The sequence below is a fragment of the Culex pipiens genome, chromosome 3, assembly GCF_016801865.2.
Source record: "Culex pipiens pallens isolate TS chromosome 3, TS_CPP_V2, whole genome shotgun sequence".
Taxonomy (NCBI): domain Eukaryota; kingdom Metazoa; phylum Arthropoda; class Insecta; order Diptera; family Culicidae; genus Culex; species Culex pipiens.
The window spans coordinates 170,430,108-170,457,076 of NC_068939.1; the positions used below are offsets into that span (position 1 = coordinate 170,430,108).

Genomic DNA, 26,969 nt, shown 5'->3' on the forward strand with positions numbered 1-26,969 from the left:
TGTCCTCTAAAACATATCAAAAAATAAAAAAAAATAAAAATAGTGTTTTTTTGTAAATCAAGTTTAAGCTATAAAAAGTTAAATAAAAAAATCACCAATTTTTTTTACCGTGTATTATTTTTTTCCAGTGTAGTCCATATCCATACCTACAACTTTGCCGAAGACACCAAATCGATCAAAAAAATCCTTCAAAAGATACAGATTTTTGAATTTTCATACATCATTTTTGTATGGACATCTGCCAAATTTGTATGGAAAATTATATGGACAAACTAATGATGCAAAATGGCTTCTTTGGGCATACCGAAGGCACCAAAAAAGTTTCAGTCGGATTAAAAAATACAAAAAAAATCGAATGACCGAAATCCTAGAGAACTGCTCTTGTAGCCTAGACAGGAACCTCGTGCTTCGCACTGTCTCAGTGAAAAGGCCTTTTTGTGACGGCTGTCATTGACAAATGAAAATTCGTTGTTTACTTGGCCAAACGCAGTTATCACGAACAGATTTCTAAAAGTGTATACCGGTATACCGAAATCGCGATTTTGAATTTGATTTGAATAAGTCGATAGTCGACAAGATGGCACAGAGACCTCCCCACAATTTCACCGTTCTTCTACTGCGGAAGAAGGTACACACGAAAAGGGTGCCGATAGCAAAAAGTATTGAGGAGTTTTGCCGGTAAGAATATATCGTGTTGCAAATTTAAAATAAAGCTCTTCCTTAATTTGTCTACAGCAATAATCCGGACAAAACTCCGCTGATTCTCGTCGATCTGATGCACATTGATCAGATTCAATTTGGAGATCGCAATGAAACCCGCTACCGGGACGTTTGCGGGCCCAATTTGGGCCAGGTGGAGTCTTTCGAATCCGTGTTCCGATTCCTACAAAGCCGGCAGTGCCGGTTGGTGTTTTTCGTAGACGGTCCCGACAACCGTGACTTGCACGAGGCACAGTTTAGCGCGTATTGGACTTGCCGCAAGGATGAGCGTTACGGGCGGGACATGGCGCTGATCGATGCACTGTTGGAACGGGATGGAGATTATAGAGAGGGTTTGAAAGGCTTTCGACACATTCCAACGGACCGGATCCTGTTCGATTCGATTGTTTCGACGGCCAAGCAGTATGGGGATGTTGTTCACGGTTTGGAGAATTCGCGTTTGATGGAAATGGCGCGATACGTCGTTGACCATCCGGAAACGCTGGCCGTGCTGGGCAAATCCAGTTCGGTTCTGTTGACGGCAGACTCTCGAGAGCTTAAACTGTGGTACTTGCCGGAGTTTAATGCCGAAACAATGATGGTGACCGAGCTGGACTCGGGTAAAGTCTGGGACGAGATGGGCCTGCAGTCCAAGGAGAAGCGTCTGCTCATGGTGGCCTTGCTTCCGGGGTCCTACGTTGGCAGCCATGCAGCGAGCGAAGATGTTCATAAAACACATGCAGTTGTCAAGAAACTTCCGGAAGTCGTTCGAGAGGAGCAGTACAAAGATGTCGTCAGAAAACTGTTTGCGCGAACTGGTACAACGTGGGAACAGCTTAAGCTGGCCTGTGAATTGTACGATGTGGTGAGCGAATCCGGATCTAGCAATTTAGCTAAAAAATTAACCCCTAAAATTCATTCCAGAATCAAATCACACCTTCGGAACAAACGGACGAACGCCTAACGAGCTTCGCGTACGACATCACCCACAACCGGACGTCGATCATCACGGTCATGCTGAACGATTACCGTTACTGGACGGAGCGCAGCGTGGACTTTTACCAGCTGTTTGTCCGTTTCTACGGTCGGTTGGCCGGAGTTGTGCTGAAGCGAAGCGGTGCTCCTACGGAAGAAGCGGTGCAGCGAAGGATTTTCATCAAACGATCGCACGAGGACAAGTTTAAGCACGAGATGATCGACGTTGAGTTTCCCGACTTTGATTTCGAAAGGGAGGGCAAAGACGATTCCGTTACGGAGACAACCTTGGCCTGCTTGAAGTTTATTCTGGATTTCGAGGACATGACGGCGATTAGAGCGTTTGCCGACGAGGACAAAAACCGCTGGAAGTTGCTGGACTACGTGACCGTTCAGTTCATGATCAAGGTTACAAAATTCGCGCGATGTCGTCATCTTTGCTAAACAACTTTCCTTTTTCCAGGAGCAAATGATCTCGGAGACATTGGCCGCCACGATCATGACAGCGGTGGATACCTCCTCCAGCGAGACGCCGGCACTCGTCTCCCGACTCGATCTGGACGCGTTCCACGCCACCTTCATGTACGTCCGCTGGCGGCAGTACGTCCGCGAGGCGCTCGTCAACGCTGGCTTTCCGGATGCGTACGTTGTAAGTCTTGTTTCGCAACATAAGTTTGCATCAGGGTTAATCGTGGTGATTGCGTTCGATCGTAATTTTTCGACTCACGATCGAAATATCTCGATAGTAAGATTTACCATCGATAAATCTCGATCTACCATCGAAAAATTACGATCGTAATTTGTAATACATTTTTTTTTATATATTTATTATTTAAATCTAAATCAATTTCTTTTCAACTTCAAACAGTTTCAAACGCAATTTTTTTTCAAATTTAAAAAAATTTCAAAAATTAAAAAAAAACCAAAAAAATAAAAGAAAATCTCAAAAATCTTATTTTTTCAAACAATTTTTTTTTTGGGAATTGGGTACTAAAGCCCTATGTAAATTTTTATGTACAACGGTAAAAAACACGATTAAAAACCATTTGTGATCACTTTTTTTCATTTTAATGCAAAAAAAAATATTGACAAGACAACATTTTTTCGATGGATCAACTATGCAGGGCTGTGGAGTCGGAGTCGGAGCCGGAGCCGGAGTCGGTGGAGTCGGGTCTTTTTGGGGACCTGGAGTCGGAGTCGGAGTCGGAGTCGTCAAAACTCGAACAGCTGGAGTCGGAGTCGGAGCCGGAGTCGGCTAAATTTTAAGAGCTGGAGTCGGAGTCGGAGTCGGAGCCGAAGATTTCTGATAACCCGGAGTCGGAGTCGGAGTCGGAGTTATCTTAAATTCAACAAAAAATATGTTTTTTTTTTATTGTTCAGTATTTACTATATAACAGCATAATTAACAAAACTTCTTATGTTTTTAATTGTTTTTTACGTCGTATATTTTTTTTCTGATAAATCGATGCCATTATGTTTTTGAAACTTTTTATTGTGATTGGAAAGCTCTAATTGTGTTATTTCACTATAATCACTAAATGATAACCTCTTACCCAAATATGTAGTATCATAATTTAAAAAAATATAAAAAATATTGGTTATGTAGTCAGACATATCTAATTGTTTCAAATATGACCAAATTTCATCCAGTTCTTTCTGAAAAAAGAACACACACAGTCATCTTTTACCCCGATAGAGAATGTCTTGGAGGATTTAAATTAAATCATTTTTTAGGAAAAAAATTACGAGGTACTTAAAAAGATTGAAAATAGTAGGGGAGAGTGGGGAGACTTGATCCCCTTTTTTTGTATCGCACATAACTCTGTCAATGTCTCACAAAACTATAAACTTTTTGCATGAATTGAAAGCTTAAACATTCATCTATGTTTGGCTAATAAGGGTATTTCCTCAGATGAACTCTTCGAATCATGCCAAGCGTTTTAAAAAATATTTTAAACCGGCATTTTAAAAATGTTAGGGGTAACTTGATCCCCCTTTCAACATTTTGAAGAAATCTTAAGCAAAATGTTTCTTATTCATCCAAACTTTTAATTTTCTATAAGTTACAGCAATTTCACATAAAACCTGTACGTTTGTGTTCAAAATATAACAAGTTTAGTATGTAAAATATTTAAAAACTTAAAATATTATTTTTTAGACCAAAATTAAACATGTTTACAAAAGCTGGAAATTTTGGTTTACAAAACTTTTGAAAAAAAGTTCAAACTGCAGTAAGTTATGTACAACTATACTAAAGGAAACTATGTATGAAAACCCAGCCCAATTAATTAATCTTGAGGCTGATTCCAGTGACTGTAAAAATGCAGGGATCATGTCTCCTTAAACGCACTTTTTTAAACAATTGATTGTAAAAATAGTATGACGATAAATTCAACATCAAATGGTAAGGGTTTTGGAGTTGATAAGTTTATCAAACAATTCATGTATAAAATTTTTTTTGGGAATAATTTTTGAGTGTTTTCTATACATATCAAAACAAAGAAAAAAAGATCTCTTGGAAGTTTTTTGCAGCTCGTTTTACAAAAATGTGTGTAACTCAATCTAAACATTGTTTAATTTTTTTCTTCGTTTTCTACAGAGAGTTTTAGTTAATTTCGCGCAACTTTCTAGAACAAAGCTAATTGTTTTACCCACATGCTGACGAGATACAGGCTTGGGATCAAGTGTCCCCGGGGATCAAGTCTCCCCACTCTCCCCTAATTACTGTTTTTGGAAATCGAAAAAGAGTCACTGACTAACTTTTGTAACAAATAAAATAATTAAAACTAACAAAAAATATCAAAAGAAGTTGCAACTAATTTGAAATAATCATTGAATGTTGATGTTGATTTTAGGTAAACTATTTTGATATCGTTGCAAATCATCGTTGAACAAATCTCAAGACTTCAGTACAAAAATGAACTAATAAAAAAATGTATAGAAGAAAATGTAGGATTTTAATTTATTTTTCAAATATTATTAAAAAAAAAACGAAATCAAAATATTATCAACCCGTAAGAATTTTCTCATACTGTATGTCCCACGCCAATATGACGGAAGGTGATTATCAATGCAAATCAATGTACCTTAAAAAAATGAAATACTTGTGACCTAGAAAATATTTTACTTGTGGATATTTGTTTTTTATTATATTTTAAGTTTTTTCATATATTTTGATGGAGGCGCAAGATCATTCATAAAGCTTCGTTTTAGGTGAAGATTCACGAAGTATCGTGCGACTCCTTTTTAATGTATATTAATTTTTAAAATTAAAATAAATTAAAAAATTCCAGGGTAAAATATTTTCCTTGTCACAGATATTTGAAAAGGAAACGTCCTTTCCACGAGGAAATTGTTCAGATACATTGATTTGCAATAATAATCTCCTTCTGCCATGGCGTGATGTCCATGTACGTCTTAAAAAACAAAAACAAAAAAAATGTTTCGTTAAAAATTGTCATTTAAAAAACAAGGTGCCTGTCACTGTGCTTCTTATAAATGTCAGCTTGAAAAAGAGCAAATTGAATTTTAATATTCAATAGATCATTAAGGCCAGGTTTCTTTTAATTATTCATTCAAAAATAACAATTTAATATTTAAATTTATTAGCTTTGAATACATTATTTGCAAATTTTAGGTTAAGCAAATAAATCCAAATTTACTTACAAAACTGTTCTTCTCAAAATGCCTCTAAAACTGAAGATATTTTTTGATATCTGTTTCCATAACGTATAAAACTTTTAACCTAGAAACTTTTTTTTCGTTTTGTGATTCGAACTTATTTTTCTTGAGAAAAACATGGCGCTTAGAGAGTATTTAATCTTATTTATCAATGTTTTAAAAATAATTAACTGATAATAGTTGACTAACTTTTGAAACATTTAAAAATATGTGGAGTCGGAGTCGGAGTCGGAGCCAACCATTTGTTGAAAGCTGGAGTCGGAGTCGGAGTCGGAGTCGGCTAGAGTTGGTAGGCCGGAGTCGGAGTCGGAGTCGGAGCCAACCATTTGTTGAAAGCCGGAGCCGGAGTCGGAGTCGGAGTCGGCTATTCTGAGAAAGCCGGAGTCGGAGTCGGAGTCGGAGTCGTTTGAAATATGACCCGACTCCGCAGCCCTGCATGGTCCCCTTGGAACGAGCTGTCAAGTAGGAGCTTTTCTGTCAAGAAGGACCGCGAGGTTAATTTTTCAAAATTGATTTTAAAATCCATTTTAAACTCTTTGTGGTCGTACAAAGGGTCATTGTACTCAGAAAAATAAGCTTTATTTTAGGTCCCAATTACGATCGTAATTTACTGTTGAGAAATCTCGATCGTGGATCGAGAAATTACGATCGTAATTTGTAATACATTTTTTTTCAATATTTATTATTTAAACGGAATATAACAAAATAGTTCATTTTTTTACTGTTAAAAAATATTACAAAATTAACAAAAAATCTAAATCAATTTCTTTTTAATTTCAAACAGTTTAAGCAGGCCAAGGATTGATACCTAAGAGCATGCAATGGCACTGACCTTGTTGCGTGCTCTTCGGTTGACGTCCACGTAAGGAACATCCTGGAAGGAGCGTAACTAACTACATCCGTAGTTCTGTTAGATCATCCGAATTATCTTGATCAGAACAGTATAGCTCTGGTTCCTTGCGAGTGTCCTATTTTCTTACCTCCACGTTGGCTTGGTTTTCATGATGACCTAGCTGGTGGCCTGTGGAAACGGATCGTAAACCTTTGACCACTGCGGGTCAGAGTCGAGACGGCTAAAAGAAAGGGGCGCGACAATGTGGGAAAGGGAAGTAATTTGTGATTGTAGACGGTATTGTTTTGATTCGCAGTATGTTGAGTCAACTGCTGTGGATGTACCTGAAACATCGCACAACGGGGTTTCTCTTCTCATCTTTCTCAGCTACCATCTATCTCCTATTTTTATTTTGCTCTACTGATTCGCACTTCACCACTAATTCTTCTGTATACCATTTGGTTTTGATTTTATTAACTCTTGATTCTCTGCAGGCCAAGGGTGAAATGATACCTTTTCGGTTGACACCCGGTGAGGAACATCCTGGAAGGAGCGGAACTACATCCGTAGTGCTGTTAGTTGATCTTGGTCAAAACAGCTGCTCTGGTTCCTTGCAAGTTACCCATTTTCTTACCTTCACGTTGGCTTGGTTTCGTCATCATGATGACAACACGTGACCTTGCTGGTGGCATGTGGAAACGGCTCGTAAACCTTTGACCAGCGAGGGTCAGAGTCGAGACGGCCAAAAGAAAGGGATGCGCAATGTGGGAAGGGAAGATTGTAGACGGTATTGTTTTGATTCACAGCATGTTGATTTAACTGTTGTGGATGTACCTGATACATCGCAATACGGGGTTTCTCTTCTTTCCACTTTCAGCTACAATCTATCTTCTATTTCTGATTTTCTAATTCGACTGATTTTCTAATTCGGCTTCTGTTTACTATCCACCATTTTATTTTGATTGCATGATCCTTTGTTTCTCTTATTTTCATTTACTAATGCATCTTTTTGTTTTGTGTTTGTTTTTGTTTGTTTCCATTTTCATGTCGTGTCTGGGCCTACGGTTGGAGAACGATTGCACCACGACAACCACTTCGGAGTGATATTATCACACTGGAGACAACAGCAACAACATTAGAAACCCTGATGTCACTCAGGTTCCCGAAAGTAACTGTATCGTTATTTTATAGTGTTTATATTTTACTAACATCTCTTTCTTTGCAGAGCATGGACTACATAATAAAGCGGCATTGTTCAGTTCCTCTCAGATTCCAAAATATCTATTTAGTTTTCTTCCAGTTAGTTTCCCTTCAGTTAGTTTTCCTCTAGTTAGTATAACTCGCCTTCACACAAAGCCGTCGTTTCTGGTTGCACCGGAAGCAAAGCAAGATCGCCCCAGCAGCTGGACACCGAGTTGCGGCTGAGGACAAAACGCAAAGGCCAGCAGAGCCAACCAAGACCCCTACACAATCCCCCTTCCCTTCCCACGCCTTGTCTTTAACATCAATCCCTTCCCTACTAACCCCGAGTAGGCCGCGGGTAATCGGCTCCCCTCCCACTAACATTTACACACAAGATCCTCTGTAATTATTAAGTCAAATGTAATTACAAAAGCCGACTCGGTCCTAACCAGGTCCCAGTACCGAAAAGGACCTAATAAAAATAATTTTATGAAAAAAAAAAAAAAAGCGGCAATGTGGGAAAGGGAAGTAATTTGTGATTGTAGAAGGTATTGTTTTGATTCACAGCATGTTGAACGAACTGTTGTGGATGTACCTAGAACATCGCAACTCGGAGTATCTCTTCTTCTTATCTCCAACTACTTTAGTCCTGTTTCACTTATCTGTCAAGTCTCCTCTACTCTATTTGCCAGTTTTAACTGCTATGTGTTTTCCCTAACATCCCCAATCGGCTCCTAAAGTTGTCATTAATGCTATCTAAGCTTATATGATATTATTTATCTTTTATCACATAGCTTCTATCATAAATTATTTCCTATATTTTTAATCTACTTCATACAGCTTTTACTCTTCTTTCCTTCAACATACAATTATTTCTTCAGTATCGAACTTTATGTAGTATGCTTTCCTTTATTGTCTATTGTTTTAATCTACGTCCTTTTCTTCAAACAAGTAAGGTTTAAGTCCTTACTCAATATATTGAATGATCAATGTCGCACACATAACATTATTGTACTTTTGGTAAACTTTTGAATAACATGCTTAGGTTCAAAACATTGTAACAAAACACCGCGACAGAAGAAATAGCAACAGATAAACACGACTCAACAATAGGGAAGATTTAAGGAGAAAACAATAAAAAAAAGGAGAAAACAATACACAGTAAAATAACAACTAGTTTTTGAATTCAAACTAAAAATAAAACAGTTTTTGCTTTAATGAACGTTGATAGGCACACTATAAATGGTTAGGCGCTTATACTTACATCAAACCCTACGTAATGTACCACCCCCGGCCGAGTTAAAATGCGTAACCGGAAAAGAAGGTGTGCATGCCTGGCACGAACACTCAAAGCGTGTTCTAGCGTGCTGCTCGTACTGACTCAGAGTAAGGGTGAGATGTAGGTGTAAGGGCAGTGCGTGTTCGTCGGGAACCTGGTGCATAAGATCGGTCAAGGCCCGTTCTTACACTGAAAATTGCGAATTGCAAATTTCAAACAGTTTAAAACGCGTAAAATTTTTTAAAAATTCAAAAAAATTCAAAAATTACAAAAATTTAAAAAAATTCTAAAAAAATCTTAATTTTAATTTGTTTTTTGGGAATTGAATAAAAAGTCAAGAACAGATTAACAAAAATATTTTATTATAAATATTTTGAAAATATAAAAAATATGTAAATTGGTTAAAAATGATACAGGACGAATATTATTAGTTTTGTGTTTCTTTTGAACGAAGTTGACTTTATAGCTGTCGGCCACCATTAGGTTTTACGCCGACTCGATTTTTAGGTTAGAAATTTGACAGTTCGGCTGCACTGTTTACATTTTTTGCACGTGTGTCTAAGTAAAAATGTGTGTGCGTGTGCGCTCGTGACGTCACGCTGTAAAACCTAATTGCTAGTATCAACCACAAGTGTCTTCCTTTTCATCTACAAGGACTTCGCTGCCCTGGGCTCCTAAGTGTATGAAAGTATGGCACGGAGCGACGGCGCCAAATACCCATATTTACACAAAGAATTTTAGAGCGCCCGCCGCGGGATTCGAACCGGCAACCTCTGGATTGTGAGTCCAGTGCGCGGTCCGATTGAGCCACACGGGCGGGACGACCTGATAACCCTGCTCTAAATATAGCAGATCTTCTTTCGTCATTGATACATACTTTTTTCGAAATATAAAAAATATGCATTATATATTTGAATTTTTTAAAATTTTCAAACTTCTTGAAATTTTTTAAAACTTTTAGAACTTTTTTTAATTTTTTTAAATTCAAATTTTTTTTAAAAAATTAAAAATTGTAATTTTTTTTAAATTCAAATTTTTAAAAAATCTTAAAAAATTTAAATTTTTTTGAATTTTATTTTTTTATAGATTTAAAAAAATTTAAAATCTTCAATATTTTTTAAAAATTTCAAGAATTTATTTTTTTATTAATTTCTAAAATTTAAAAAATTTCAAAATTTTTAAAAATTTCAAAATCTTCAAAAATTTTAAAAATTTCAAATTCTTCAAAAATTTTAGAAAATTTCAAAAAAATTAAAAAACCTAAAAAAAAATTAAAATCTTAAAAATTCAAAAATTGCATTTTTGATCTTATTGAAATTTTCAAAAGTTAATTTTTTTAGTTTTTAAAGTTTTTGAATTTATTGATTACTTTTTCAATTTTTGAATTTTTTAAAACACATTAAGATTTTCTCTATTGTCAGTCGTTATTTGTCAATGGTACCTATGTAGATCTAGAGATTACTATCTCAGTCTACTATCGACAAATTACGATCGCAAGTCGAGAAATTACGATCGAATGCAATAATCACCACAAAAGAATTTCGAACTCTTTTTCAGGACGACATGTGCCGCCTGGACGGTTCTCGGTTGCAACTGTTGGTCCAGCAAGGCGGTTCGGATGCAGGGCAGAACGCGCCATCGTAACGATCTACAATCTACGAGGTTTATTTTCATCCAATAAAATCAAATCGAATTTGACGCGCTTTTCTAGTTGGACTAGAACATCACTGGAAAACAACTAAAGATAAAATAAAAAGCAGATTCTCGCTCCCTGGTCAGTAGTTGACGTGTTTTTGGGTCTGCGCGGCGGTCGGCGGCGTCGCCATTGGGCCAACCTTCCCTCCCAGTTCCTTCTCCCGCATGTCCAGGAAGCGGTTCACGTTGTAGTTGTAGAAAAAGTTCTTGCCGTACTCGAACGACGCGATCATGATGGCGCAGGCGGGCGCGACCTTGGCCAGCCGAGGCGTGAGTCCCGCAAACAGTCCCTTGATGCCGCGGCGCACGTAGATGTTGCGTATGGTCTCGAACGTGCCGGCACTCTTGGTGGGTGGCGCCTTCCGGTCACCGTTCTCCGCGTACATGAACTTTTCCCCGAACTCAATCTGCTGGTGCGTTTTGACGACGTCGAACGGAACCGTCACGAACGCGGCCACGCTCCCGCTGATGGCGCCGGCCGCAAAGCTGAACCCGAACGTCGGTTGCGTCACGTTGCTGCGCTTCTTGAGCGTCTCGTACGTGGTCCAGTAGATGGCACTGAACGGAACGTCGCGCAGGATCGTCGGGAAGAAGCCGTTCCACAGCCCGAGCACGCCCTGCATCTTGAGCATGCTCTTGAAGCCCCGCCCGACCTCGGTGTAGCTCAGCTTCTCCGACTGCATTTTGGTGCGGATCAGCTCCAGGGGATTCACGATCGTGACGGCCATCACGCGGGCCGATCCGCCGGCCACCAGCGGAATCCAGAGGGGAAGTTCCTGCTGTTGACTGGTTTTGTTGGTTCGCTTCTGGTAAAACTCCTTCAACCACAGCCGGAACTGCTCGTACGCCACAAAGTAGATGACCGTGGTGGGCAGGGCCAGCACCAGCGTCGGCCCGAGGCCGGACCACAGCGACCGGACGCCCTCGTAGTGGCTGATCTTCATGAACGCGTCGATGGTGCCGTTAAAGTGCAACTTGGGCTTGGCGAAGGCTCCGTTGGGCCCGCACGGACACAGGTGATCCATCAGACCGTTGCAGTACAGGTAGCACTTGTTCGAAAGCATCAGCTTTTGCTGCGTCTGGAGGCGCGTCTTCACCACATCCAGCGGGGTCACTGAAAGACGAAAAAGATTTCACAACCCGATCTCATCCAGCTGATCGCAGCAACCCTTTTAACTTACTGAACAACGACGTGACCAGCGCTCCGCTGCACGACGACAGAATCTGCTGGTACGGCCGGATGCGGAACCGGCTGTCGTCCATGTCCAGACCGGGTGCCACCGGAACGGCGCGAGCCTCGGCCATCGTCTTGCACCTTTCACTTCAAAACAAGAACAACCCGGAAGCAAAACGTTCTACTCACGAGGGTCACCACACACTTGTTGTCAAAAGTCGCCAGTCATCGCGGTGTAAACATGCAGACTGCTGGAACCGTTCCGATATCAGATTCCTCGCGGACACAGGTGATAACTGCGGCCTGGCAACTGGGACTGATAGTGCGCGAGAAAGCAGGTGCACCAAAAGATCGGAGCAAAACAGAAAGGGGGTGATAATCGATTGCATCGAAAGAAAGTGTGACGCTTGTGACGTTAACTTTTGACGTTTGGCCTACTTCGTGAAAACAGATCAACTACCGCACCCACAGCGGACAATCTGTCAGGTGAAAGTTGTTTTTTGTTTACGGTTGAGGGAAAAGTTTGCAATTTTTTCGGAAAATTACGAAATAAGTCACATAAAAATAAGATAAACAATTTGAATTGCATTTAAAGCGCTTTTAACACACGAAATGGGTGTACATGACGCGATGAACTACGTTCTCTTCAATAATCCCATTGCCAACAGCGTGTGGGGATTCGTGTCGTCCGGCAATGTAAGTTTGATGTACGGTCAAATTTTTAAACTACGAAGAGGGAAGTTAGGAATGCCATCAAGAAGCTGAAGAACAACAAAGCAACTGGGAGGGATGGTATCGGAGCGGAACTCATCAAAATAGGACAGGCCAAGTTGGCAATCTGTTTACACCGGCTGATAGTCAAGATCTGGGACACAAAACAGCTACCGGAGGAGTCGAAAGAGGGAGTTGAAAGCCCGATCTACAAAAAGGGGGACAAGTTGGAATGTGAGAACATAACTATTCTCAACGCGGCCCTACAAATTGCTGTCTCAGATCATATTCTGTCGTCTGTCGAAGATGATCTTCTCGAATAAGTACGACTCGATCGATCGCAATGAGCTATGGAAGGTCATGTACGAAAATGGGTTTCTCGGGAAGCTGATCGGCTGATCGAATCGCGCACGGGACTGCGGCAAGGCGACGGTATCTCCGGCCTCTGTTTCAACATTGAGCTTCAAAGGTGTTACGAAGCGGGCGGGCTTCCACATGCAGGCACGATTATCAACCGATCCAGCCAGTTCATCTGCTATGCCGACGACATGGACATTGTCGGCAGAACGTTCGAGGAGGTGGCTAGGAAGTACACTGAATTGAAGTGGGAAGCGGATAAGGTTTGATTGAAGGTGAATGTGGCGAAGACGAAGTTTCTGAATCGATTCCCTTAAGGCATGGTGTCGATTTCTGGAAAAGTCAGGGAAAACCTGGAATTGTCAGGGAATTTTATTTGACCTGGAAGAGTCAGGGAAAGTCAGGGAATTTTAAGCTGGGTCAGGGAATTTCGATGATCTTAAAAATATTACTACAAAATTTCATTTCTTTTTGAAAATTCGCCCTTGATGATGTATTTGAATGTCTTCCAGGCCAAACTTTGCAACATTGATAATATTTTTTTTTTATATTGGTCAGTCCGGAAGGAACGCAAAACTCCATATAAAAAATGCTTAAAAAAAGGGTCACGAAGAAAAGGAACAGCAACGAAAAGTTGCATTTGGCATTTCTTCGCGCGTTTCTTGTTTGCAATATGTTTATTAAAATCAAATAATTTGGTTTTGCTTTGGATTTGTGTTCAACTGAAAATTACAAAATACTAGCTCACACAGTTGCCCCACCATCCTCAGAGATTTGTTCTAAAATTGGTCGTTTGCTCTGCATAACGATAGAGAAAATCATACATTTTGTCAGAAAAATTGAATGATTAAAAAATTCCAAATTTAAAAAATTCGAGCATTTGAAAAAAATATCTATAATTCTAAAGCTCAAAGATTCTAAATTTTGAAAATTATGAAATTCTGATATTTTGGAATTGATGATTTCTTATTTTTTTTAATTTTATTCTAAAATTAAAAAAAATGTAGGGTTAGAAAATTTTCCAAAATTTCCTTTTAGTATTCGTTATCTAAATTTTTATTTTTCTCAAAATTAAACTGAACTATGTTTTAAAAATTATCCAAAGTAATCTAATTTGGTGTAATCTAAAATGTAAGCAAAATAGTGATGGTGAAATGGAATTAAAAATTAAATAATTAAATTAAAAATTTAAAGAAATAAAACAAAAATTTATGGAATAAACAGGGTCGTTACGGACGGCGCGGATTTCACGCTTTAGCAATTTTGATTTAAAAAAAAATATTGAGAGAGATAAAATTACTTGCAACTTATAAAGAATAATATTATCAAGAATCAGGATATTTTTTTTTCGTTGAGTGCAAATACTTCGATTTCTTATTAATTGAATTTTCTTCCGAAAATTTTTGTTTGTATTTTCTCAATAAGTAACGTCGAAAGATGAAGATGAAGCTTATCAAGAGATTTTTTTTTATGTTTTGTTGAGGATTTCCTAAATGAATGTATTACTACACTCAACTAATTTTTAAACATACTGACTCTGAATATTTAATTTCTTTTATGTTTTGAGTTATTTTTTTACCCTTATTAAGTGTTCTTTAATACTGGATACATTAAATTTAATCTTGTGAATCTTAGTCATACTTTAAACTTTTCCTGAAGATACAGATATTAGGTTGTAACAAAAATTATTATTGGGGCATGTTCCATTGGGTGTACTGTGCTTATATTCCAAATATGAGCTTGATTGGACGTAATAGATGCTGGCCTTTGAATTTTAGATGGGATTAAACCAGTAGAAATATTTTTTTTTTAAATTTAAACATTCCTGAAGAAAAAAAAATCTAAACATTAAAAAATCTGAGCTCCAACATTAAAAATTGAATTATTCAGAAATTAGGAAATAAAACTAGGAAAAATAGTATTAAAAAACAAAACAAAAATCAAAACATCAATATTCAAAAATAAAAAATTGAAAAAAAGCAATCAAGGGAACAACAAATTTATTTTCTTAAATTCTTATTTTCTTAAATTCTTAAATTATTAAATTATTAAATTCTTAAATTATTAAATTATTAAATTATTAAATTATTAAATTATTAAATTATTAAATTATTAAATTATTAAATTATTAAAATATTAAAATATTAAAATATTAAATTATTAAATTATTAAATTATTAAATTCTTAGATTCTTAAATTCTTAAATTCTTAAATTTTTAAATTCTTAAATTCTTAAATTCTTAAATTCTGAAATTCTGAAATTCTGAAATTCTTAAATTCTTAAATTCTTAAATTCTTAAATTCTTAAATTCTTAAATTCTTAAATTCTTAAATTCTTAAATTCTTAAATTCTTAAATTCTTAAATTCTTAAATTCTTAAATTCTTAAATTCTTAAATTCTTAAATTCTTAAATTCTTAAATTCTTAAATTCTTAAATTCTTAAATTCTTAAATTCTTAAATTCTTAAATTCTTAAATTCTTAAATTCTTAAATTCTTAAATTCTTAAATTCTTAAATTCTTAAATTCTTAAATTCTTAAATTCTTAAATTCTTAAATTCTTAAATTCTTAAATTCTTAAATTCTTAAATTCTTAAATTCTTCAATTCTTAAATTCTTAAATTCTTAAATTCTTAAATTCTTAAATTCTTAAATTCTTAAATTCTTCAATTCTTCAATTCTTAAATTCTTAAATTCTTAAATTCTTAAATTCTTAAATTCTTAAATTCTTAAATTCTTAAATTCTTAAATTCTTAAATTCTTAAATTCTTAAATTCTTAAATTATTAAATTCTTAAATTCTTAAATTCTTAAATTCTTAAATTCTTAAATTCTTAAATTCTTAAATTCTTAAATTCTTAAATTCTTAAATTCTTAAATTCTTAAATTCTTAAATTCTTAAATTCTTAAATTCTTAAATTCTTAAATTCTTAAATTCTTAAATTCTTAAATTCTTAAATTCTTAAATTCTTAAATTCTTAAATTCTTAAATTCTTAAATTCTTAAATTCTTAAATTCTTAAATTCTTAAATTCTTAAATTCTTAAATTCTTAAATTCTTAAATTCTTAAATTCTTAAATTCTTAAATTCTTAAATTCTTAAATTCTTAAATTCTTAAATTCTTAAATTCTTAAATTCTTAAATTCTTAAATTCTTAAATTCTTAAATTCTTAAATTCTTAAATTCTTAAATTCTTAAATTCTTAAATTCTTAAATTCTTAAATTCTTAAATTCTTAAATTCTTAAATCTTAAATTCTTAAATTCTTAAATTCTTAAATTTTTAAATTCTTAAATTCTTAAATTCTTAAATTCTTAAATTCTTAAATTCTTAAATTCTTAAATTCTTAAATTCTTGAATTCTTAAATTCTTAAATTCTTAAATTCTTAAATTCTTAAATTCTTAAATTCTTAAATTCTTAAATTCTTAAATTCTTAAATTCTTAAATTCTTAAATTCTTAAATTCTTAAATTCTTAAATTCTTAAATTCTTAAATTCTTAAATTCTTAAATTCTTAAATTCTTAAATTCTTAAATTCTTAAATTCTTAAATTCTTAAATTCTTAAATTCTTAAATTCTTAAATTCTTAAATTCTTAAATTCTTAAATTCTTAAATTCTTAAATTCTTAAATTCTTAAATTCTTAAATTCTTAAATTCTTAAATTCTTAAATTCTTAAATTCTTAAATTCTTAAATTCTTAAATTCTTAAATTCTTAAATTCTTAAATTCTTAAATTCTTAAATTCTTAAATTCTTAAATTCTTAAATTCTTAAATTCTTAAATTCTTAAATTCTTAAATTCTTAAATTCTTAAATTCTTCAATTCTTAAATTCCTAAATTCTTAAATTCTTAAATTCTTAAATTCTTAAATTCTTAAATTCTTAAATTCTTAAATTCTTAAATTCTTCAATTCTTCAATTCTTAAATTCTTAAATTCTTAAATTCTTAAATTCTTAAATTCTTAAATTCTTAAATTCTTAAATTCTTAAATTCTTAAATTCTTAAATTCTTAAATTCTTAAATTCTTAAATTCTTAAATTCTTAAATTCTTAAATTCTTAAATTCTTAAATTCTTAAATTCTTAAATTCTTAAATTCTTAAATTCTTAAATTCTTAAATTCTTAAATTCTTAAATTCTTAAATTCTTAAATTCTTAAATTCTTAAATTCTTAAATTCTTAAATTCTTAAATTCTTAAATTCCTCAATTCTTAAATTCTTAAATTCTTAAATTCTTAAATTCTTAAATTCTTAAATTCTTAAATTCTTAAATTCTTAAATTCTTAAATTCTTAAATTCTTAAATTCTTAAATTCTTAAATTCTTAAATTCTTAAATTATTAAATTATTAAATTCTTAAATTATTAAATTATTAAATTATTAAATTATTAAATTATTAAATTATTAAATTATTAAATTATTAAATTATTAAATTATTAAATTATTAAATTATTAAAATATTAAAATATTAAATTATTAAATTATTAAATTCTTAGATTCTTAAATTCTTAAATTTTTAAATTCTTAAATTCTTAAATTCTTAAATTCTGAAATTCTGAAATTCTGAAATTCTTAAATTCTTAAATTCTTAAATTCTTAAATTCTTAAATTCTTAAATTCTTAAATTCTTAAATTCTTAAATTCTTAAATTCTTAAATTCTTAAATTCTTAAATTCTTAAATTCTTAAATTCTTAAATTCTTAAATTCTTAAATTCTTAAATTCTTAAATTCTTAAATTCTTAAATTCTTAAATTCTTAAATTCTTAAATTCTTAAATTCTTAAATTCTTAAATTCTTAAATTCTTAAATTCTTAAATTCTTCAATTCTTAAATTCCTAAATTCTTAAATTCTTAAATTCTTAAATTCTTAAATTCTTAAATTCTTCAATTCTTAAATTCTTAAATTCTTAAATTCTTAAATTCTTAAATTCTTAAATTCTTAAATTCTTAAATTCTTAAATTCTTAAATTCTTAAATTCTTAAATTCTTAAATTCTTAAATTCTTAAATTCTTAAATTCTTAAATTCTTAAATTCTTAAATTCTTAAATTCTTAAATTCTTAAATTCTTAAATTCTTAAATTCTTAAATTCTTAAATTCTTAAATTCTTAAATTCTTAAATTCTTAAATTCTTAAATTCTTAAATTCTTAAATTCTTAAATTCTTAAATTCTTAAATTCTTAAATTCTTAAATTCTTAAATTCTTAAATTCTTAAATTCTTAAATTCTTAAATTCTTAAATTCTTAAATTCTTAAATTCTTAAATTCTTAAATTCTTAAATTCTTAAATTCTTAAATTCTTAAATTCTTAAATTCTTAAATTCTTAAATTCTTAAATTCTTAAATTCTTAAATTCTTAAATTCTTAAATTCTTAAATTCTTAAATTCTTAAATTCTTAAATTCTTAAATTCTTAAATTCTTAAATTCTTAAATTCTTAAATTCTTAAATTCTTAAATTCTTAAATTCTTAAATTCTTAAATTCTTAAATTCTTAAATTCTTAAATTCTTAAATTCTTAAATTCTTAAATTCTTAAATTCTTAAATCTTAAATTCTTAAATTTTTAAATTCTTAAATTCTTAAATTTTTAAATTTTTAAATTCTTAAATTCTTAAATTCTTAAATTCTTAAATTCTTAAATTCTTAAATTCTTAAATTCTTAAATTCTTAAATTCTTAAATTCTTAAATTCTTAAATTCTTAAATTCTTAAATTCTTAAATTCTTAAATTCTTAAATTCTTAAATTCTTAAATTCTTAAATTCTTAAATTCTTAAATTCTTAAATTCTTAAATTCTTAAATTCTTAAATTCTTAAATTCTTAAATTCTTAAATTCTTAAATTCTTAAATTCTTAAATTCTTAAATTCTTAAATTCTTAAATTCTTAAATTCTTAAATTCTTAAATTCTTAAATTCTTAAATTCTTAAATTCTTAAATTCTTAAATTCTTAAATTCTTAAATTCTTAAATTCTTAAATTCTTAAATTCTTAAATTCTTAAATTCTTAAATTCTTAAATTCTTAAATTCTTAAATTCTTAAATTCTTAAATTCTTAAATTCTTAAAGTCTTAAATTCTTAAATTCTTAAATTCTTAAATTCTTAAATTCTTAAATTCTTAAATTCTTAAATTCTTAAATTATTAAATTCTTAAATTCTTAAATTCTTAAATTCTTAAATTCTTAAATTCTTAAATTCTTAAATTCTTAAATTCTTAAATTCTTAAATTCTTAAATTCTTAAATTCTTAAATTCTTAAATTCTTAAATTCTTACATTCTTAAATTCTTAAATTCTTAAATTCTTAAATTCTTAAATTCTTAAATTCTTAAATTCTTAAATTATTAAATTCTTAAATTCTTAAATTCTTAAATTCTTAAATTCTTAAATTCTTAAATTCTTAAATTCTTAAATTCTTAAATTCTTAAATTCTTAAATTCTTAAATTCTTAAATTCTTAAATTCTTAAATTCTTAAATTCTTAAATTCTTAAATTCTTAAATTCTTAAATTCTTAAATTCTTAAATTCTTAAATTCTTAAATTCTTAAATTCTTAAATTCTTAAATTCTTAAATTCTTAAATTCTTAAATTCTTAAATTCTTAAATTCTTAAATTCTTATATTCTTAAATTCTTAAATTCTTAAATTCTTAAATTCTTAAATTCTTAAATTCTTAAATTCTTAAATTCTTAAATTCTTAAATTCTTAAATTCTTAAATTCTTAAATTCTTAAATTCTTAAATTCTTAAGTATTTTTGGAGTTATTTTTTTCGGTTAGAGAAATTTTTAGAAGAAGGTGTAGGAAAATTTGCTTCTATTTTTCTAAGTGACACTTTAGTAAGATCATCGAGTATGAACTTGATCTTTAATTAAAAATCTCAAGATCGAGGATTTATTACAATTTTTTATTTTATTATTTTTCTTTTTTTAGTTTTAATTCAGTTTTTAGATCTTAATTTCTAAATGTTGACATTTTCTATTTTTTTATTTTTTGCCAAAATGTTTGTTTTGGCTTTTCCCTCTAGTTTACCTAATCCAAGCAAAAATACATTTTCAGCGTTTCAAGATTATGCGTTCTGAGATTTAAAAATTGAATTTATTATGAAACATATAAAATGTTTGTCGCAAAATTATTTGTCTTTAAATCACGCGGATTTTGCGCGGATTGGGTTTTGGGATGGCGCGATTTTTTTTCGATTTCTCCGTAACAACCCTGAATAAAGAAATCTGAGAGTTCAAGAATTTATAAAATATAGTCTCTTCGGTAATGTTTTATCAACTTTAATTAATAGTCTGTACCCGGTGCCTGCGATTCCCTTTACAGTTTATATGGAATTCCAATAAGAATGTAACAGAAAAATCAGGCATCAGTCCAGACTGTTAGGATCCATCGTCCGAGATTTCATAGGGATTGTACAAATACATTTTACACATTTTTCCCAAGCAACATTGGTGGTCAGATAGAGCTTAAATTTGGAATCTATTCCAAAACACCCAAATATCTATTTTTGATAAATACTATCTTCTTGAATAGCTCGAGCAGGTTGTATTTTGTTTTTATTTTTATAAAATGTATTGATCGTGTGAATGATTGCCTGTAGGCTCTGGTCAAGGTAGAAAACATTTTTTTTTTTAAATTTTATAGCAAACATATTTTTTGTAAAATTATTTAAGAAGATGTTTTCTTCAAATATCCAGAAAACCGTTTTCTTTAAATCCAATCTTTGTTGAAAAAGACCTAGATCTTATTTAAAACCGTAAACATGTACTTGAAAAATACACATTTAATTGTATATTTTTCTTAGATTTTCAGTTTTTTTAATCTTTCAAGTTTTTGTCTCCAAAACCTCTAGTTTTTTTTTATAAAAACATAATCAAAAATGGCATCGGCCTAATTCGTTTGAAAATTCGGCAAAAGGCAACAATTTTTAAAATTAAACATGACTTCTTACTTTAATTCAAATTTTCAATTGTTTTTTTGGAAAACTTTTAACTTTAAATTTTCTTAAGGAAATGAAGTGAAATTAGTTAGTCGCAATTTAAAATTAGCAACAATTTTAATTATTAATTATTTCTAGAGTTTTTTTAAAAGGTCCTATAAGCATTTATGTTCCACCAATTCAAAAAAATTCTAGAATTTTTGGAAAAGGGCAACATTTAAAATGACATCACCAGAAAAAAAAACATAGGACATTTTTATGGTTGCTTATTTTGGATGTTCGATAAGAAAAAAATGATTGACAAAATAATTTTTTTTATTAAGTATTTGCAGAATCCATCGTTAAAAAAAGTCATTGAAGTTTTTCAATATCTTAAATTCACAATATTCAAAAAAGGAAAATGCATGAAACCATAAAAACGCTCAAAACAATAGGTTAGTAAAAAAAAATAATAAAAAATGGTGGTCTGGAGAGGTCAGGGAAAAGTCAGGGAATTTTATTTTGGGATTTGGATCGACACCATGCTTAAGGTCTCGCATAGAACCAAGCGTGACGATAGACGGAGACGAGTTCCAGGTCGTTGAGGAGTTTGTGTACTTTGGATCGTTGGTAAAAAAGGACAACTACTGTAGCAGACATACTAATCGCCGATATTCATGCCTACTATGGACTCCACAAGATCTTAACGTCTGGTAACCTTTCCCAGCGTACTGAATTTTGGCTTGCTGAGGGATCCCTCAGTTATCGTAAATACTACACTTTAGTGTTCGGTATAAAACAATCTTTTCTCCACCAGGGTCTCAAATCCAAAAATGCCGCCATCGCCCAACAAGCGGCCGCCGCTAGCACGCAAGCGGTGGCCGCCGTCACCCCACCCCTGTGGAAGCTACTCGGCTCCAGCCGACACATCCTCCGGCTGGCGGGGCTCAGTGGCGCAGCGGCCGTAATGCTCGGTGCGTACGGTGCCCACCATCACTTCAACATCGTGGACGAGAAGGAGCGCGATCCGAAGAGCATCTTCGAGATGACCAACCGGTACCACTTTCTGCACTCGTTGGCCCTGCTCGCGGCCCCGCTAGCTCGGAAGCCGTACTTGGTAACCTGTTTTGTTTGATCTTTTCTTAGCTGCTGTTTCCTAATCAAATGACTTTGCAGACAACCATTTTGATGACTTCGGGGATGGCCCTGTTTTGCGGCACCTGTTACTACATTTCCTTCACCAACGATCGTCGCGTCAGCAAGTTTACCCCGGTCGGCGGATTCCTGCTGATCTTCGGATGGCTTTCTTTTGTGCTCTAAACAGATCGCATCATGTTGTGCAGAGAAGCTTGTTTTATTACTTGATAACAAAAGGAAACATAATATTTAAACACAGTAAATGGAATAGTAGCATCGATCAAAAATAAAAAGATCTCTGTGTCGTGAAAACATAATCATGAGTGTTGGTCTTTTTTGGTGCCGTTTTCCACCCTTCGTCTACCTACAGAACGATCGTCTTCGGTTGGACCTTGCACCGGTCAATGACGTACTGCGGCATGCAAAAGGTCGGGTTCACCTTCCGGAGGCGATCGTCCCCGAGCAGCGACAGCGCCCCCAACCCGAACAGGGTGTGGAAAATGTCCGGCATGTTTCCGGTGCGGTCCGAGAAGCCTCCCGTCTCGCCGTCCTGGCAGGACAGGATAAAACGCTCCAGCTTTTCGGCGCTGATCCAGTGAAGGCGGCCCATGATGGTGAGCGAGGCCAGCACCCACCACGAGTAGCAAACGTCGGGCAGCTTCTCCGGCCGGCCGTTGAGACCTCCGCTGGGCAGCTGCCGTTCGCAGAGCCACCAGGCTAGCTTCTCGCAATCGAGGCGGTGCAGTTGATCCGTGATGGACAGGAAACCGACGCAGCAGTAGATCAGGCCGGCGTGGCTTTCGGCGTTGGGTTTCGAGCCGAAGCCGCCGTCCGAGTTGCAGCACGACATCACAAAGTCGACCGCCTTGTCCAGGTTGATGACGGACATTTTGTTCTGCGAGGTGGACGACATTCACATTTTTAATTATTGCAAGCGATCGTAATTTCTCGACTCACGTTTGAGATTTCTCGAAAGTAATTTTTCAACGATAAGTCGTAATTTGTCGATGGTAAATTGCGATCATGTGATCTACCATTGGCAAATTACTACTGACGATCGAGAAAATCTCGATAAGTGTATAAAGCTTGTTTTCAAAAAAAAAACTTCAATATTCAAACGCGCCGAAAAATTAAAAATTTCAAAAATAAAAAAAATAAGTTCAATAATTGAAAATTTAAAGAATCTTAACTTCAAAAATAATAAAAGTTTCAAATTTAAATATTGAAAAAAAAATCTCAAAAATTGAAAAAAAATATTTTACCTGTTTAATTTCAAAATAACTAAATTGTATTTGTTTAAAATAGTTGGAAATGTTAATGTTTTAAAATTTCAAAATTTTATTAGATTTCTTGGATTTTTTTTAATTTGGGGATTTTTGGAGACACTTTTAAAAGTGTTAAACTTTTATTTCTTTTTATTTTAAGTTTTAGAAATTTAAAACATTTTTTTTGAAAAACTATTTTTTGTTCGCTTTTCTTGTTTTTAAAATTTTTAAAAAACCTTAATTTTGTTAAAACAATATTTTTTTTAATTCAAAATTATCAAATAAAACAAGATATTTTTTATATCCTGATTATTTTTAATTTTTTTTATTTTTGTTTTTTTTTTATTTTTGAAGTTTCAGATATTTTTGAAATTGCTATAACAAATTTCGATCGACTATCGTTAGAATAAATAAAACGACGATCCAATTCTCTTTGAAATCGGTCAATTTCAAAGCATTTCTTTATTTAACTCAAACTTTGTGGGGGCTTTCTCTATGATGACCAAATAAGCCACTTTGTGTCGTTCAATCAATATCCAATGATCTGATATTTTTATTTTTGAATTTTAAGGCCTTGATTTTTTTTAAGGATCGGAGAATTTAAAAAAATTTCATAGTAATAGCCTAATTATACATTTAATTTTTTTTTTTGCAAGACTGATTCCAATTTTTACTTAAAATATGCTTGAAATGGTTAAAACATGAAAATGATTGCAAATTTGAATTTATTTAAAATCTGAAGTAATTTTGGGTAAGATTTATAGAGAAAACAAACACATTTGAAAAAAAATATCATAAATAAAAAAAATATAAAATCAGGTTTATCTAAGTGTCTTCCAATTGGACTTCATTTCTAAATGTTTTAATGTTAAAAACCTAACAATTGTATTTTTCGTAACTTTAAAGTCTTGATAATGTTTTAAAAATCCCTGAAAATTGATTTTTCGATTCGTATTTGTTTGGGAAGGATTTCTATTTTTTCAAAAACATTTTTTTTCTAAAAATCTTAACTTGGCGTCAAACTTTTTGTCCGTTTTTCTCTATTGCTCTATGTAGTAGTTTTTGTCCCCTAAACATATAAAAATACGGATTTGGAAATTTTATTATTTCTGGAGCAACATTTGAAAAGGGCGCATAAGCATTTTGACAGCTGGAATCATTTTGCAAATTCCGAGACAACAGATCACTATTTAACAACACCTGCACTGTTGGAAGGTAGCAGGAGAGGCCAACTTTTGTTTAAAACTATTAGTATTATGAAAAAGTTAAAACTAGGTTGAGTATGAAGAAGCTATTACACTACGGCAAACAAACAAACAAACAAACTCGCACTTCTTGACAGTTTGCCTGCTTTGTTTGTTTGCCTGGATTTGTTTGAACAAACGTCAGCCTGCATACATTTTGCCTTGTTTGAGAGTTTGCCGCAAACAAGTTTGCGAGTTTGGCCAACTGTCAAACGCGAAAAAGTGCTAGTTTGTTTGCTTGTATGCGGTAGTGTAATGGCTCCTTTAGCAAAACAGTTCAAACTTTCAAAATGCTTATCCGTCCTTTTCTCGTGTTGCTCCAGATTTGTGATCTAATCTGATCTAACATAGACGCAGCCAGTCCGATGAAAGCAAGCAGGTAAGTCTTAAGATTCGATTACGTCTATGCACTTTTCTTGTCAATGAGGTATTAGACTATAACAAACAAACAAAAAAAACTCGCACTTTTTCGTGTTTGACAAAAAAAAAACTATTTTGAGATTATTTTAAGGGAAATTCCTATATGTTTGGCAGGGTAAGGATTCGGTCCTATTTACATCGAATGCTGATCATCACATTTTTTTGAATTTGATATTTTTTAAATATTTGATATTTTAAAAGATTTGATTATTTTAAAATATTTTATACTTTTTAGAAATTTTAAATTTTCTAATATTTGATTAAAAAAAATATATCTAGAGTTTTATTTTTAAATGTCCTATAAGCTATTGTGTTTAATATGTTTAAAGGACCTTAGATAGGACCTAATAAAATAAAGTCTAGATATTTTCTAAATATTTAATTTTTTAAAATATTTATCTTATATTTTTTAAATATTAAATATTTTTTAATTTTTTTTATTTTTTGTGTTTTTTTTTATATTTTACAATATTTACAAAAAAAAACTGTATTATTATTTAACATGCCAACGCCCAAGGCTCGAAAAAAGTTGGAACGGCAACTTCAACTCGCTAATTCTCAGGCATAACTCAACCAATCAAGATGATTCTTCTTTCCAGTTAGGATCTCTTGATGATTCTAGAACTTTGCAGAACTTAATTTGATCAAATCTGTAATTTTTGCGATCAAAAACATCGTTCAAACCACGGTTCAAACTTTTTTTCGCGTGTAAAAAAAAATCGCCAAAAATTCCGCGGAGGCAGTCATTTTAAAAAAAGGTGGAAGGTTTTCGGTCGCAGAAATTACAGCTTTTGTTCAAATCAAGTTCTGCAAAATTTTAGGATCATCTAGACATTCTTACAAATCACTGGAAACAAGAATCGTCCCGATTGGTTGAGTAATGCCCGAGAACCAGCGAGTTGTATTTACCGTTCCACCTTTTTTGGGAGGCTTGGGCGTCCGTGTAAGTTGGACAAGCGTTGGGCGTTCCAGTGTTAATGGAAATTGTTATCAAATTCCAATTTTAAGTTTATTTTTAATAAATACACTAAACCACCGGTGGTTGGTCACTATTTCGTTTGACACTTTTGTAGTAGGTTGGTTTGACAAAGGCAAGCTAAAAAGTGACGAACTGTCACTTTTTACACGGGACTCACATTTACTATCGAGCCAAACGTATGGTAGTAAGTGTGAGCTCTGTGTAAAGAGGGTGTCAAACTTAAAAGTGACCCCGTTCGTTTGACAACAGTTGGTGTCAAACCATCGGGGTTTATGTATAATATTTTTTTTAATGATGATTAGTTTGGGCGTTTTGATTTTTTTTCAATTACTTGTTCAAATTGTTTAAATGTTTAGATTTTTTGAATTTTTTAAAGTTTTAAAATTTTGTTATATTTAACTATTGAAATTTTAAAATCAATGCAAAAAATATAAAGAAAATTCAAATCACAACAAATAGATCGTTCCTAACCTCTGTATTTAAATATCAAAGATTGGAGAGTTATAGTTTTTTTAGTTATAATTTTGTAATACTCTTATATTTTGCTTTGTTTTTAATATTTTATAATACGATCGTTAGCTAAAGATCGCTGATCTACATGAAAACGATCGCTGATCTACATGAAAACGATCGCTGACAACTTGCAACGCTCAGGTTGCTACAATTAAAACAAATAGAAAAATATACTCACAATCAAGCTCAAAATCGCGACCGCACAGAACGAGAAGCGCGTGTCCACCTCGCCCCACTTGTCCCCGAAGAAGCTTCCGTCGAGCTGCTGCAGCGAGCCCACGTACCGCGCAATCGCGCCCGTATCCACCTCGTCCAGCGCATCGTAAATGCACAGAATCTGCACCGCACTCAGCGTGTACAGAATGTGCGGATCGTGGCCCTCGCAGGCCGCCACTCCGCCACTCACCGGGCAGTGGCACTTGCGGATAAAGTCCACGATTTCGTCCCGGTTGAGGCGACCGAGCTGGCCCATCAGGTCCAGCCCTGTTACGCCCCAGTAGATGCCGGACATCCGCAGGAACTCCGTCATGCAGTACTCGTAGTCGTTTTTGTCGTTACCGTGGTTGGCGATGTACTCGACGTGCCTGTCGAAGAGTAGCTCGCGCGGTTCCGAGTCGCCGATGGACACGTCGTTCGTGGCGAAGGCCTGGAATGGGGATTTGGGGGGAGGGAGAAAGAAATTGGACTGTTGTGAAGCGTGCGATGATGATTAAGTTGGTGAATTTACCATAATGTTGGTCAATAATAGTTGCACAAATCTAAGAAGATCGCTTTTCTCGAGTTTTTGAATCGCGATTCAATGTTAATCATCAAATTTTATTAAAATGACCGTCATAACAAAGACTAATGTCAAACTCATCAAAACAAGGCGCACGACAATCGCAAAGGGCCCATCGCGCCGCGTACCGTTTGTGACGT

The 26,969-nt window shown here is 33.0% G+C and overlaps 4 protein-coding genes across 4 annotated transcripts; 2 read left to right on the forward strand and 2 right to left on the reverse strand.

Annotated features, from left to right (window-relative positions):
* The first annotated feature begins 499 nt into the window (after positions 1-499).
* LOC120423462 (uncharacterized) lies at positions 500-10,350 on the forward strand. The gene is made up of 5 exons (XM_052709332.1): positions 500-678; positions 736-1,564; positions 1,624-2,082; positions 2,138-2,323; positions 10,206-10,350. Exons 1-5 carry the CDS (start codon positions 578-580, stop codon positions 10,290-10,292), a joined length of 1,662 nt encoding a protein of 553 aa, XP_052565292.1. The 5' UTR covers positions 500-577; the 3' UTR covers positions 10,293-10,350.
* LOC120423626 (probable mitochondrial glutathione transporter SLC25A40) lies at positions 10,290-11,876 on the reverse strand. Its single transcript, XM_039587497.2, has 2 exons — positions 11,525-11,876; positions 10,290-11,457 (listed from the first exon to the last, which is right to left on the reverse strand). Exons 1-2 carry the CDS (start codon positions 11,646-11,648, stop codon positions 10,424-10,426), a joined length of 1,158 nt encoding a protein of 385 aa, XP_039443431.1. The 5' UTR covers positions 11,649-11,876; the 3' UTR covers positions 10,290-10,423.
* A 117-nt stretch (positions 11,877-11,993) lies between these two features.
* Positions 11,994-21,945, forward strand: LOC120423637 (transmembrane protein 256 homolog). The gene is made up of 3 exons (XM_039587509.2): positions 11,994-12,213; positions 21,311-21,610; positions 21,670-21,945. The coding sequence occupies exons 1-3, from the start codon at positions 12,130-12,132 to the stop codon at positions 21,811-21,813; spliced, it is 528 nt and encodes a 175-aa protein (XP_039443443.1). The 5' UTR covers positions 11,994-12,129; the 3' UTR covers positions 21,814-21,945.
* On the reverse strand, positions 21,829-26,919 carry LOC120423471 (geranylgeranyl transferase type-2 subunit beta). Its single transcript, XM_052709333.1, has 3 exons — positions 26,779-26,919; positions 26,230-26,697; positions 21,829-22,525 (listed from the first exon to the last, which is right to left on the reverse strand). Exons 1-3 carry the CDS (start codon positions 26,779-26,781, stop codon positions 21,995-21,997), a joined length of 1,002 nt encoding a protein of 333 aa, XP_052565293.1. The 5' UTR covers positions 26,782-26,919; the 3' UTR covers positions 21,829-21,994.
* Positions 26,920-26,969: the final 50 nt, after the last annotated feature.